Source organism: Acipenser ruthenus, chromosome 2 (assembly GCF_902713425.1).
Source record: "Acipenser ruthenus chromosome 2, fAciRut3.2 maternal haplotype, whole genome shotgun sequence".
Lineage (NCBI taxonomy): Eukaryota > Metazoa > Chordata > Actinopteri > Acipenseriformes > Acipenseridae > Acipenser > Acipenser ruthenus.
This window is the reverse complement of record NC_081190.1, coordinates 65,417,259-65,431,676: the sequence shown is the minus strand read 5'-3', so window position 1 is coordinate 65,431,676 and position 14,418 is coordinate 65,417,259. Positions and strand designations below refer to the sequence as shown.

Sequence of the window (14,418 nt, the reverse complement as noted above, 5' to 3'; positions counted from 1 at the left end):
AACAAGTCTGAAGGGGACACTGTATTATTTAAAACGTGAATTAACGTCTTCAAACCTGTTAACAGTGAGCAGTTACCTTGGGATTACACCCCAGGTTCAGACGCATTGATTGGACTAATGTATCCGCAGGCGACCTAAGACTCACCGTTTCAACGGTGTCAGTAGTGCTCAACAGAAAAGAATGCATACAGAAAAATATTGTATACTGGCCATGGGCTTTGGTTTTGCCCAGAGCCGTAACTAAGCATTTAGCTACCGGGGCATGCAAATATATATATATATATATATATATATATATATATATATATATATATATATATATGTTAGCTTGCGTGGTTCAGGGGGCGTGGAGCTGGGTGCTTCCAATCTTTCAATCTCCCAATTTTCTAATTTCCTGTTAATTAGCATCTATTTTCTATTTAAGCTCTGATCACCTGCACCTTTTCTGTCTAGTGTTTCGTTTTTGAATCCTGACCGGTAGTGTTACGCATTACTCGAAGAAAATATATATATATATATATATATATATATATATATATTACGAAGACCATCGTTTCATCAAGATTTATACGCGCAGTCTTACCTGCTTCCAAATGGAGAAGCGTTCAGCCTACGCCTTTCCTTCCGACTCAGACGAGTTCCTGCCTCCGACCCCTCCACCGGTCCGTCTCTGTCAGGCATCCCATTCCTCGTCTCGGTCCATGACCGCACCAGCCCCGCCAGTCAACCTTGCTTCTACCCGTTCTTCAGCTAGGCAAGAGCGTGGCTCAAAGCGCGGTTCCGCTAGCCAGCCTCCACCGCAGCTCCACTATAAAGATTGGACGACACCCAAGCTGCTGAAAATACTCTTTGAAAAGTCCATTCCCATTCCCGTTGGTGGAGATCGCATGTCTCTATTTCTTACTTATTGTGAAGCTTTGTCAGCCGAGCCGATTTTTCCCCCCCGCTTGCAAGCTTCGGCCGTCAGGCCCTCCTCTCCTGCTACGTTCTCAGTTCCTGTTCATGCTGCGCATGCGCAAGATCCTGCTCTCGCAGCCCAGCTCCCCCTGCCAGCGCAGTCAACGCAGCCACAGCATCTGCCGCCGCAGTCACTCACCCCGCCCGTCCCCTCCTCCAGCAGCGCTCCTCAGGTCACGTTTAATCAACTGCAATCTCTGCTCCAGCCCATTATAGACTCTCAGCTAGCCCTCAGCGCCCGTCTTGACAAACTGGAGAACCCTTCTTCGGCTCCACCCGCCTTCAGTTCCAGCACTCCTGCTTATACTTTTGGTACGTCTTCTTCAGTACCCCCCGCTGCTCTTCCAGAGTTCAACCTCTCTTCAGCCACTGTAGCAAGTTCCTCTTCTCCCCGTGCTATCACCAGCCATTCTATTTCTCCAAAAATTAGGAAGCTAATAATTGAAGGCAAGGATGTTAATCTCGTTTCTATTCTCATTGCTTCTTCTGAGTTTTTAGATCACAGAGTGGTTGACTGCGGAGACGTTTCAGTCACTCTAAAGTCACGCGACCCACGTCTTCAAAAAAGCCTTTCCGTGGGAGAATTCGTCCTTGCTTTCTCCGGCTATCGTGACATTCTTTGTTCTGTCTATCCACATAGATTACAGGAGCTAAATCAGTATCTTTTTCTGGTCGTCGAATTGTCTGTGCGCTACGGAGGCACCTTGTTCTATCAATACCACCGTGCCTTCTCAGCCAAAGCTGCCGCCACCCTCTCAGCCGACAACCGTATCGTGGATTGGTCCCGTTCTGACCCAGATCTTTTCACCCGCATTTTCAGCGGAATTCGTGCCAACGCCTTCAGTGCATGTGCCTCCACAGCGCACTCCTCTTACCTATGTCCTAAGGTAGCAGCTAGTGCTCCCCAACCCATTCCTAATCCTTTGCCTTCTCTTCTCAGTTCAAGACATCTTACCCCTGCTTCCATCCATGCTTCAGCTCCACCCACCAGATCTCAAGCTCAAGATGTCTATGGCCGTCCCATTAAGTTTTCAGGTGGCAGGCAAATATGCAATAACTTTAATTCTTCTGTCTGTTTCAACCGCGCCTGCAAGAACCTCCATGTCTGCAGCTTCTGCAATGATGCCCACTCCCGGTCCATATGTCCTCTTAAAGCTAAGTGACAATCAAAGTTACTTCAGGTTTTTACTCCTATCATCGTTCCGGCTCTTGCTAATGCGCTTCTAAATCATCCAGACAAGGCGTTCGTCTCCTATCTAATTAGCGGACTTACAAATGGCTTCTTCACTGGCATTTCTCACGTTCCTTCCGAGTCTCACATTTGTCAGAATCTCCGTTCTGCCATCACTGAGCCAGAAGTCGTCAGTTCCCTTCTCCAGGCCAAAGTCGACAAAGGCTTCATGGTCGGCCCCTTTGCAGCACCCCCCTTCACTACCTTTCGCATTAATCCCATAGGCATCGCTACCCGCAAATATTCTGGCAAGAAACGCCTTATCATTGATCTATCCGCTCCTCGGGGCGGCTACACACGCAGCATTAACTCCCTCATTTCAAGCGAGGAGTTCGCTCTTCACTACATTAAGCTCTCAGATGCCATTTATTTCATCAAAATTGCAGGTCATGGAGCCTGGCTTGCCAAAGCCGATATCTCTGATGCATTCAAGGTCATGCCTATTCATCCTTCCCTCCGTCACCTTTTCGGAGTCTGTTGGGCAGACAAGTTCTATTTCTCCACCCAGCTCACCTTTGGTTGTCGCAGTAGCCCAAAAATATTCGATTCTTTGTCAGAAGCCCTCTCTTGGATTTTGCTCAACTCCTATCATGTCCCCTTCCTTCTCCATCTAATGGATGACTTTTTGCTTATTTCACCCCCTTTGGATCCTCCAGCCCAAGCAATTAACCAGCTTAAGACCCTCTTCTCCCTAGTTGGTGTCCCTCTCTCTCAAGAGAAAACCATCGGCCCTGTTAACTCCCTGGAATTCCTCGGCATTACACTCAATACCGTGAAATTCGAAGCCAGCCTGCCTCCTGCCAAACTCCAACGCTTACTCTCACTCATTAACAGTTTTCAGATCTCCTCTTTCATTAAGAAGAGGGACCTCCTGTCTCTCCTCGGTCATTTTAATTTCGCCATCCGCATCATTCCTCAGGGCAGAACTTTTATTTCACGTCTCCTAGCCCTCTCATCAACTGTTAGGAATATGAATTCTCACGTGAAAATCTCAGCCGACGCCAGAAAAGACATAAAGATGTGGATCAATCTCCTTACTAACTGGAATGGCCTCTCTCTATTTTATGACGACTTCATTTCAGCCCCTCATGACCTTGCCCTCTTCACCGACGCCTCCTCCATCGGATTCGGCGGGTTCCTCGCTCCCGAATGGTTCTCCAGCACTTGGCCCCCTGAAATTCAGTTCCTTCCCCCTCAAGAGAAATCTACAGCTCTCCTAGAAATTTATCCAATCGTAGTGGGCGCTGTCCTTTGGGGTCACCAATGGTCAAGAAAATCAATCCTTTTCTTCAGCGATAACAAACCCACAGTGCACATCATCAACAAAGGACGTTCTTCATCCCCCCTCATTATGCGCCTGCTCCGTCGTCTCATATGGTCTTCCGTATCTCTCAACTTCCTAATACAGGCCCGCCATCTGCCTGGTATCCACAATAATGCTGCTGATGCTCTCTCTCGCCTACAGGTATCCAAGTTCCGTCAGCTGGTTCCTTCTGCCTCCCCAAGCCCTCTCCAGATCCCACAGTTTCATCAGCTGCTTCTAGACTGAACTCTACCCTTCGCAACCTCCTTCAATCTGCTCAAAACTACATGTCTACAGCCCTCGCCCCTTCTTCAAGAGCCTCTTATTCTACGGCCTGGTCAGCATTTTTAAGATTCTGTGCTCATAATCGTATCCACCCTATTCCCTTCAATCAAGACTGGATCCTAGCCTTCATCGTTCATGCTAAAGAATCTCTCCATCTTTCCCCAGCATCCATTAAATCTTATATTTCAGGAATCCAATATCACTACCGCATCATGTCCGTGCCTTCACCCATCATCCTCTCCATACCAGTCGTTCGTCTGACTCTCCGCGGAATTCTCAAAAGCTCCCCCCCTGCTGCATCTTCCCGCCTGCCTATATCAACAGACATCCTCCATTCTCTCATCTCTACTCTTCGGAAAGGTTGCTTCTCCCCCTACGAAGATCTCCTAATGGAGACCATCTGTCTCGCAGCCTTCTTCGGATTCCTCAGAAGCTCAGAATTCACGGTTCCTTCAGCTTCAAGCTTCCCCGCAGCGGGTATTCGTGTATGTGACCTCTCTTGCATTTCCAACTGCTATTTTTTAATTCGGCTGCGTACCTCAAAGACAGATCAACTCCGGCATGGTCAGTTCATCCAACTTTCAAGGATTGAATCTTCTATCTGCCCTTTCTCGGCTATGTCAAAATATCTCTCCATCAGGAAATCCCCCCCCCCTGGACCCTCTATTCATCGATTCCTCCCATGCTATTATTACACGTCACTGGTTCTCAGCCCACCTCTCCACCCTCCTCTCCAGAGCAGGCCTCCCTCCTCAGCTTTATTCTCCCCATTCATTTCGTATAGGCGCAGCTACCTCCGCTGCAAGGGCCAGCATCAACCACAGCCTGATCAAGACCATGGGCCGCTGGTCTTCTTCCGCAGTAGATTCTTACATTCATTCATCTCCCTCCGATATAGTTGTAGCCCATTCTAAAATCGCTAGTATGCCCGGAGTGGGGGCTACCTGTCCGCCGGAGCCACCAGAGGTTTTTCCCCATTAGGTTCATGGGGTTTTTTTCCTCTCCACTGAGCGGCAGGTATACACATAATCACAGCTACTAATAATCTAACCATCTCTCTGTTTGTCTCGTTCATCTTTACGTACTTTTGTTTATGTTATGCGTTGGCATGTGCTGTCTCTCGTTTTCTTCACGGTGTGGGAATTTTCGTGAGGTGCCGGGGGTCCATCCTTTGGGGGGCAAGTGAGTCTCACTTCCCCGACCTCAGGGTTAGGCATCCGCCTCCCTTACCTTCAGGGGGGTTCTCACCATGTGAGTCAGAGCGGACCCCCGGCCAAAATCTGTTCTATCGCAGCTCCTGCGCCTATCTTACCTGTCGAGGCTCTGCTCTGTACTGCCTCTCTTTCGGGACGTGGCCTCTCGTGCTGAGTCCTATACTAACTTCAATGCTTTGTCCTTATTTCAGGTCCCAGGCAGCGTGACATCTCGGCCTATCAGGGGTTTTACGAGCGCCTCTTACAGAAGTCTCAGATGCTGGGTACCTCTCCAATCTCCTCTTGAGGGGCGGCTCTTCGAGTCTTCACCCTCATTAGTGTTTTCGGTTGCTGGGTCCTCTGCCCCTGGGATGTGTCGGCATCGTCGCCCTCAGTCAGCGACCTCTTGTCTATCCTGCCCTCGATTGCTGGGTCCTTCGCCCCTGAGATGTGTCGGCATCGTCGCCCTCAGTCAGCGATCACCTTGTCTATCTCATTTCGGTTGCTGGGTCCTCTACCCCTGGGATGTGTCGGCATCGTCGCCCTCAGTCAGTGACCACCTTCTGTCCTACTAACAGCCCCTTGCTGCTTCTTCTGCCTTACTCTTCAACCCAGCTCACGCCCCGTGAAATGTTAGCTTGCGTGGTTCAGGGGGCGTGGAGCTGGGTGCTTCCAATCTTTCAATCTCCCAATTTTCTAATTTCCTGTTAATTAGCATCTATTTTCTATTTAAGCTCTGATCACCTGCACCTTTTCTGTCTAGTGTTTCGTTTTCCTCCTCCTCCCCTCCTCCTCCTTCTTACATGCCTTTGCATCGGTCGTCTCTGGGGGGCAAGTGAGTCTCACTTCCCCGACCTCAGGGTTAGGCATCCGCCTCCCTTACCTTCAGGGGGGTTCTCACCATGTGAGTCAGAGCGGACCCTCGGCCAAAATCTGTTCTATCGCAGCTCCTGCGCCTATCTTACCTGTCGAGGCTCTGCTCTGTACTGCCTCTCTTTCGGGACGTGGCCTCTCGTGCTGAGTCCTATACTAACTTCAATGCTTTGTCCTTATTTCAGGTCCCAGGCAGCGTGACATCTCGGCCTATCAGGGGTTTTACGAGCGCCTCTTACAGAAGTCTCAGATGCTGGGTACCTCTCCAATCTCCTCTTGAGGGGCGGCTCTTCGAGTCTTCACCCTCATTAGTGTTTTCGGTTGCTGGGTCCTCTGCCCCTGGGATGTGTCGGCATCGTCGCCCTCAGTCAGCGACCTCTTGTCTATCCTGCCCTCGATTGCTGGGTCCTTCGCCCCTGAGATGTGTCGGCATCGTCGCCCTCAGTCAGCGATCACCTTGTCTATCTCATTTCGGTTGCTGGGTCCTCTACCCCTGGGATGTATCGGCATCGTCGCCCTCAGTCAGTGACCACCTTCTGTCCTACTAACAGCCCCTTGCTGCTTCTTCTGCCTTACTCTTCAACCCAGCTCACGCCCCGTGAAATATATATATATATATATATATATATATATATATATATATATATATATATATATATAAATTGCATGCGCCTCCGGTTGAAGCAAACGGAGGTGGATGGAAAGACTCCATATCACAGCTACAGGGGCATGCAAGACTACAGATCGCAGCTACAGGCATAAAATGTTATTTTTTTTCTTTTTTTCTTTTTTATTTTTGGATGTTAGTAGTTAGGATGGTATTTTCAACGGTGTCAGAAGTGCTCAACAGAAAAGAATGCATACAGAAAATTATTGTATACTGGCCATGGGCTTTGATTTGCCCAGAGCCGTAACTAAGCATTTAGCTACCGGGGCATGCAAATATATATATATATATATAAATTGCATGCGCCTCCGGTTGAAGCAAACGGAGGTGGATGGAAAGACTCCATATCACAACTACAGGGGCATGCAAGACTCCATATCGCAGCTACCGGGGCATAAAATGTTATTTATTTTCTTTTTTTTCTGGATGTTAGGAGTTAGGATGGTATTTACTCGCGCATAGTTTTGAATGTTATTGCTGAAACTCTCCTTTAACAAGTCTGAAGGGGACACTGTATTATTTAAAACGCGAATTAACGTCTTCAAACCTGTTAACAGTGAGCAGTTACCTTGGGATTACACCCCAGGTTCAGACGCATTGATTGGACTAATGTATCCGCAGGCGACCTAAGACTCACCGTTTCAACGGTGTCAGTAGTCCTCAACAGAAAAGAATGCATACAGAAAAATTATTGTATACTGGCCATGGACTTTGGTTTTGCCCAGAGCCGTAAATAAGGATTTAGCTAACGGGGCATGCAAATATATATATATATATATATATATATATATATATATATATATATAAATTGCATGCGCCTCCGGTTGAAGCAAACGGAGGTGGATGGAAAGACTCCATATCGCAGCTACAGGGGCATGCAAGACTCCACATCGCAGCTACAGGGGCATAAAATGTTATTTTTTTTCTTTTTTTCTTTTTTATTTTTGGATGTTAGTAGTTAGGATGGTATTTTCAACGGTGTCAGTAGTGCTCAACAGAAAAGAATGCATACAGAAAATTATTGTATACTGGCCATGGGCTTTGATTTGCCCAAGCCGTAACTAAGCATTTAGCTACCGGGGCATGCAAATATACATATATATATATATATATATATATATATAAAAATTGCATGCGCCTCCTGTTGAAGCAAACGGAGGTGGATGGAAAGACTCCATATCACAACTACAGGGGCATGCAAGACTCCATATCGCAGCTACCGGGGCATAAAATGTTATTTTTTTTCCTATTTTTTTTTTGGATGTTAGGAGTTAGGATGGTATTTACTCGCGCATAGTTTTGAATGTTATTTCTGAAACTCTCCTTTAACAAGTCTGAAGGGGACACTGTATTATTTAAAACGTGAATTAACGTCTTCAAACCTGTTAACAGTGAGCAGATACCTTGGGATTACACCCCAGGTTCAGACGCATTGATTGGACTAATGTATCAGCAGGCGACCTAAGACTCACCGTTTCAACGGTGTCAGTAGTCCTCAACAGAAAAGAATGCATACAGAAAAAATATTGTATACTGGCCATGGGCTTTGGTTTTGCCCAGAGCCGTAACTAAGCATTTAGCTACCGGGGCATGCAAATATATATATATATATATATATATATATATATATATATATATATATATATATATATATATATATATATAAATTGCATGCGCCTCCGGTTGAAGCAAACGGAGGTGAATGGAAAGACTCCATATCACAACTACAGGGGCATGCAAGACTCCATATCGCAGCTACCGGGGCATAAAATGTTATTTATTTTCTTTTTTTCTTTTTTTTTTTGGATGTTAGGAGTTAGGATGGTATTTACTCGCGCATAGTTTTGAATGTTATTTCTGAAACTCTCCTTTAACAAGTCTGAAGGGGACACTGTATTATTTAAAACGTGAATTAACGTCTTCAAACCTGTTAACAGTGAGCAGTTACCTTGGGATTACACCCCAGGTTCAGACGCATTGATTGGACTAATGTATCCGCAGGCGACCTAAGACTCACCGTTTCAACGGTGTCAGTAGTCCTCAACAGAAAAGAATGCATACAGAAAAAATATTGTATACTGGCCATGGGCTTTGGTTTTGCCCAGAGCCGTAACTAAGGATTTAGCTACCGGGGCATGCAAATATATATATATATATATATATATATATATATATATATATATATATATATATATATATATATATATAATTTGTTTGTTTATTTAGCAGGCGCCTTTATCTAAGGCGACTTACAGAGACTAGGGTGTGTGAACTATGCATCAGCTGCAGAGTCACTTACAACTACGTCTCGCCCGAAAGACGGAGCACAAGGAGGTTAAGTGACTTGCTCAGGGTCACACAATATATATAATATCCGTATCATGAGTGTTTGTTTGTTTTGTCTAAGTATTACTTGTTATTATTAGACAGCTAACACATTCTGGAGCTGTTGCCAGAGTCCAGCGCAAACCCGGAACAGCACAATACTTGTATCACAAATAACTGTATTGTCACCACGAGCACTAATTCACGCACTATCGACTTGTGTATGTGCTTTGTGTTTCGTGTGGGTGTACAATAAACAGGACTATTATTTCGGGACAAACCCGGGGATTACAGTCCGTAATACACACCACTGTATTACTTACCATCATTACTGTTTACTGTTTGTTCTGCCGTCAGGCACTGGACATACAAACGCATTAAACTTTTTGCACCTGGATTATAATTGTCTGTCTGTTCATTGATCACTTGCACCTGCACACTGTTAGCCACTGTGGCATACCCATATAACATTAAGTTATATTATGAACTTGCTAATGCATTTGTACTTTACTGTCTGGGACAGAAGCTTTTTTATGTCTGTGATCCATATTGCATCATTTTTTGTTGTATGTTCCAACAGATGTTTGAATGTTAATTAAAATGATCATTAACAACAGTGAGATTAAATTATTATCTCTCGCATGTGATTTCTGTCATATGGTACAAGGCAATAAAAGCATACACAGCTTAACAAGCCTCATGCCCAGCTATGATCAGCAAAGAAAAAAGCCTACATAAAGTGTTCAGATAAGTTATATAGTTCATACAGTATATAGAACGGTAAAAAAACAGTATAGGCTTTGTAATAACCGCAGACAGATGGACACACTGACTTACATTTTTATATGGCAGCTCCACAATCGGGAGAATAGATATTTTTCCCTCCATAATGAATTATAAAGTGCAACACGAATCATTGAATATAAAAGCTTTTTTTTTAAATGCAATTCTCAAGTCTGCAAAACATAAAAGTGCCTAATTTTGGTTTGAAACTGGAAAATTAATGGTTACCATGCAAAGGCATGATGGAAAATACTTTACAGTGACTGCATCTGTATTTGTCACCTTCTTCTTTACATTTTTGGTGCAAACTCGTTTTGGAGCAAAACCGTGTTCAGTTCTTCTCAGTGCTGTGAAAGAGCAGGCTGGAAATGTCTGCACCACGCTCCACTCCAGCAACTACGCCGCTCCGCTCCCCCCGCTCCATATATAATTGGCTCGCTCTGCTCCGCTCACTCTCTCTGTCCCCAACGCAGGGCCGGATTAACCAATATGCCAATAACACCATTCGCCATGTGCATAGGGCCCCCAAAATATGGGTTAACGTAGGGCCCCCATGTCCTTTAATCCGGCCCTGGTCTGGATGCAGGTTCAATTAAACAATTTGGATTGGAACAAAGACCAGGAATGGAAGAGACAACTTTGACCTCGCCTGACCTAAATTAATTATCTGTCACTTCTGTGTCTAACGGCAGATGCAGCATGTATAGAAGTGACATTGCATAGCATTTGCCTATAAAACTGTGCATAACAGCATTTGCTGGTGTTTTGTGGTATTTACTGCTATGACCAGTAGTTTAACAAGGATTGAATGACACAAGTACTGTACATCATTCCTTTCTTCAGTAGCTGTGTTTTGAAGGACTTGGGTAAAGGTTCTCTGACACACCCAGGAACAGAAATTAAACCACAGGAAATAAGGTATGAAACAATTTACAGATTTTAGTCCTTATTGCCTAACATTTACAAAAGACAAAAAAACAATAAATTATATAACAAATAGCAGCATGTAAACTCTAAACTATTTCTATTACCATATACTAGCCTTTTAAACAAGTTATAACTGATTCCAGTTTTGAACATAGCTTTGCTATCTTTATGGTGTCACACACACGCACACCACCCTCAAGTTCAGCTCCTCGAGTAAAACTTACCAAATATACATACCAATTTCACCTACAATATTTAAACACCTACTTTTATTATTATTATTATTATTATTATTATTATTATTATTATTATTATTATTATTATTATTATTATTAATAACTAAAACCAAAAAGCTTAATAGTCTGTTAAGTACATTTTGTTTTTAACACCCTAGTAATAAAACTCCACATATTTCCTGTACAGTCATAGCAAACATAAACGTTGGGTGGAATTAAGGTTACAATTACATGGAATTCTGAGCCATTGCAGTTTTTTATGAGCTTGCCCAGACACACCTTAGCTCGTTATTTCCATACAATATGCTTTACTAAACTCATAGCAAAACCTGGAACCCCGTTCCAGTTTAGTTGCTTTTAAAAAATACCAAACAACAACTTTTTATTTATTTATTTATTTATTTATTTAATGCACAAAGTCTGTAGTAATCATATTTTTTTGTTATTTATTACTTGGCTGCTATAAGAACAGCAGCACCATTTTTCAGATTTAATCAAGAGGGTTTAAAATACTAAAATAATTTTTTGAAATACTAAAACAAACTAAAAAAAATCATTTTGACTATTTTTTTATGTAGAACACATTAAAAAAAAAAATTACAGTGGGGGGAAGTCCATTCAATTCCAGAGGTCGCTGATTTGTGTCAGTCATCACTGCTTAACCGCGGAGTCAAGTCAGATTTGATGTCTTAATAAGTATTATCAAAGGCAGCATTGCTGTACTCATAACGGTCATGGTCCACATAAGTTTTGGCAAAGTTCTGCTTACTGGCCTCGGGTGTGGATTCAAAGCCATGGTTAGAGTAATGAGAGCTGTAGCCAGTGTTTAAGGCCTTACTCAATACAGGTGGCTTGGTTCTTGCGCCACTGATCTGGTATGATGGAATCCTATCACGATGCAGTCCTCTGACTGTGTCAAAGCCTTGGCCTCTCTCTAGGGTAGAGTCTTCTGCTGGCTTTTTACGTTTGACACAGCAGATGCACTTATTCCTGGAAACAAAACAAAACCAAAAAAAATACAATTAGTTACTGACTGTTATACATACAGTATAAGAGTATTATCTTATATCAATTTCTATATCTTATGTAACTTAATGCAGTAGATTCTACAATCAAATTCATACCTTACAAGAAAAGTAACTGGTGCATTTATCAGTGTGTTTAAAATTGAAAAATAACACAGAGACACAAAAAAGTGCTTAATTTTCTTACCCTTTCATGAAGGTGACAGCCATGAGTAAGATGATAAATATAGAGGAGATAATGCAAACTATGGCAATCTTGAGCCACACTAAAATATAAACAATATAAAAAAAGTTCATTTCAGATAGGCAAATCACATTGAGAGTATAATGTATTATATTTGAGTGGGGAGTGACTGCTTACATTTGTCATCCTTGATTACTGGAATAAAGTCTGTGACTGCCAAAAAGAAAAGAAAAAAAGATTCAAAATCCAATTGTTTTATGCAACTATTAAACAGTTCATATCATATCCTGTAGGATTTGTTATAGTTCTTGAAAGTATTACAAATAAATCTTACTATTTGGGTTGAAGCAGTAGGCTGAAGCAAGCTGGCTGGGTTTGTTGACACATGGAGTAACTGTTAGCTTTCCACTGGAGAACTGAACCACGTCCTTGTCTTTGCTCCACGCAGGTCTGTAAGGAGAAAGACAATGCAGTATACTGAGGGATCGACCTTCAACTCTATATTAATCCCACTGATGTCACACAGATTCCCTCCCTCCTGATTAACATCATATAATACAAGTATGCTGGACTGTAATAGACCAGCTTCAAGGATGAGATCCTCCACTGTTTAAATCAGGGGTGTCAAATCACTGTCCTCGAGGACCATTCCACTCCAGGTTTAACAGGTAAAATTATATAGTAAACTACTTCAGGGTCTGGATCTAGCTTTAATTGGTTCAATTAACCCTTTAAGGTACAAAGGAAGTATGTGTCCCACGAATAAAATTATGCTAACTTTTTTTTTTTTTTTGCAATGAGGCGCATGAAACATGGTTTAAAATGTACTGACAGGTTGGATCTGGTCATCCAAATTGTCAGTTTCCTCCCTGTGTCACTTGAGTCACTCTCAAATGTATTTTAAGAAGAAATTGTTTCAACAACCGCTCAAATCCCAGTGTACCTTAAGGGTTTAAACAATTTAGAACAGAGCTGGAACAAAGACCAGGAGTGGAAGGGCCAGCTTTGGCCAACCCTGATTTAGATCAAGACAAAAAATAAAACAAATAGTGGTATATTGTTTTTGTAGATTTTTTAGGTGTCAGTCTAGTTCCAAAGAAAAGGTTTGTCAGCACTGCAGAGTGCCATTGAGATAATAAGGCCCTTAGGGAGTTTCTCTGCCCCCCTACCCCCACCCCACCCCACCCCACCCTGCCCCGCCCGCAATGAAAAGCAGTTTTATTACTTACATGCCGTCAGGGATGGGTGTGGATGTACTACTCAGTTGTTTCTTTGATGCCAAGCTATCACCAAGGGATAAACACCGTTGCATAGCTTCACTGTATGTCATGGTACTGTTCCCAAATGGAGGATAGACCACGTATACATCTGTAAAAGACACTGTGTGAAGAAACAGAGCCGAACTGATTTTTACCACTGTATTCCAAAACCTCTTCAGTATTGTCATATCCTTTGCTGTTATGTTTTAATTCTGAATAGGCGTTATACATGGAACTGGTTGTACAGTTAACTAGATCAGGAAGATGCACAGAAATCTTTTTGGGAAATGAAAGACTTGTAAAGGAACTGAGCAGAGACCAAGCAACATTGTATTATTGTACATCTTACCACGCCAATCTCAATCAGCTTTGCAATATTTGTTTTAGTGTTTTGTGGTATTTACTGTGTTGTACATAACAAAGAATTGTTTTTAAGAAAGTGTTTTACAAACGATGTACATGTGTAGCAGTACAGTAAAGCACACAAACTAAATTAACCAGCTTATAAATCAAATAACCAGGCATTTCCACTAGAACACACTAGCTCTCAAACTCAAGAGACCCGAGATGGTTACCATTGGTTTTGTAGCAGTGGGCACTGGGTGCAGTGTAGTATCCACAGGGCCCTTTTTTAATGATGCCTATATTACTGTTGCCACAAGTCTTGATCGCTGTGGTACGGGCAAGAAGAATTCACTGCTCTTCCACCCATCCATACCTGCCATCGAAAAGTTACATCATGAAAATGAAGGGTGAGCCAAAGCATTTACTTCCATAAAAAAAGTCAAACTGAATGTGGTTCAGAAATAGATTGTAGTATAAAATCTCTGATGCTTTAAAAATTAGGTTTACATGATATGAGAATATTACAAGTACAGAGCAATGTATTCAAATTGTAATGTGGAAGGATCCTTCAAAACACATGTTGTTTTTTTTTGTTTTTTTATTGATATTCGATTGCAATGTAAACAGAATTCAATGTATTGGTATGTGGGTTGTGCAGATTATGGGTTATTTTCAATTGACTCAACCAAGATAATGTATTTGATAATGGTAACACCGTGTAACAATTTTTTTTTTTTTTTTTTTTGGTTCCTGGGTATTAAGTGTTATTTCCTAATTGCTTATGCCTCAAAAGTATAGAAAATGGCTATTATTCCCCACAAACTT

General features: G+C 42.7%; 1 protein-coding gene across 1 annotated transcript; it reads right to left on the bottom strand.

The window, feature by feature from the left end:
• Nucleotides 1–11,174: 11,174 nt before the first annotated feature.
• On the bottom strand, nt 11,175–13,937 carry LOC131705217 (uncharacterized). The gene is made up of 6 exons (XM_059007550.1): nt 13,824–13,937; nt 13,219–13,369; nt 12,324–12,439; nt 12,167–12,202; nt 11,993–12,071; nt 11,175–11,770 (listed from the first exon to the last, which is right to left on the bottom strand). Exons 2-6 carry the CDS (start codon nt 13,317–13,319, stop codon nt 11,470–11,472), a joined length of 633 nt encoding a protein of 210 aa, XP_058863533.1. The 5' UTR covers nt 13,320–13,369; nt 13,824–13,937; the 3' UTR covers nt 11,175–11,469.
• Between the last annotated feature and the right edge of the window lie 481 nt (nt 13,938–14,418).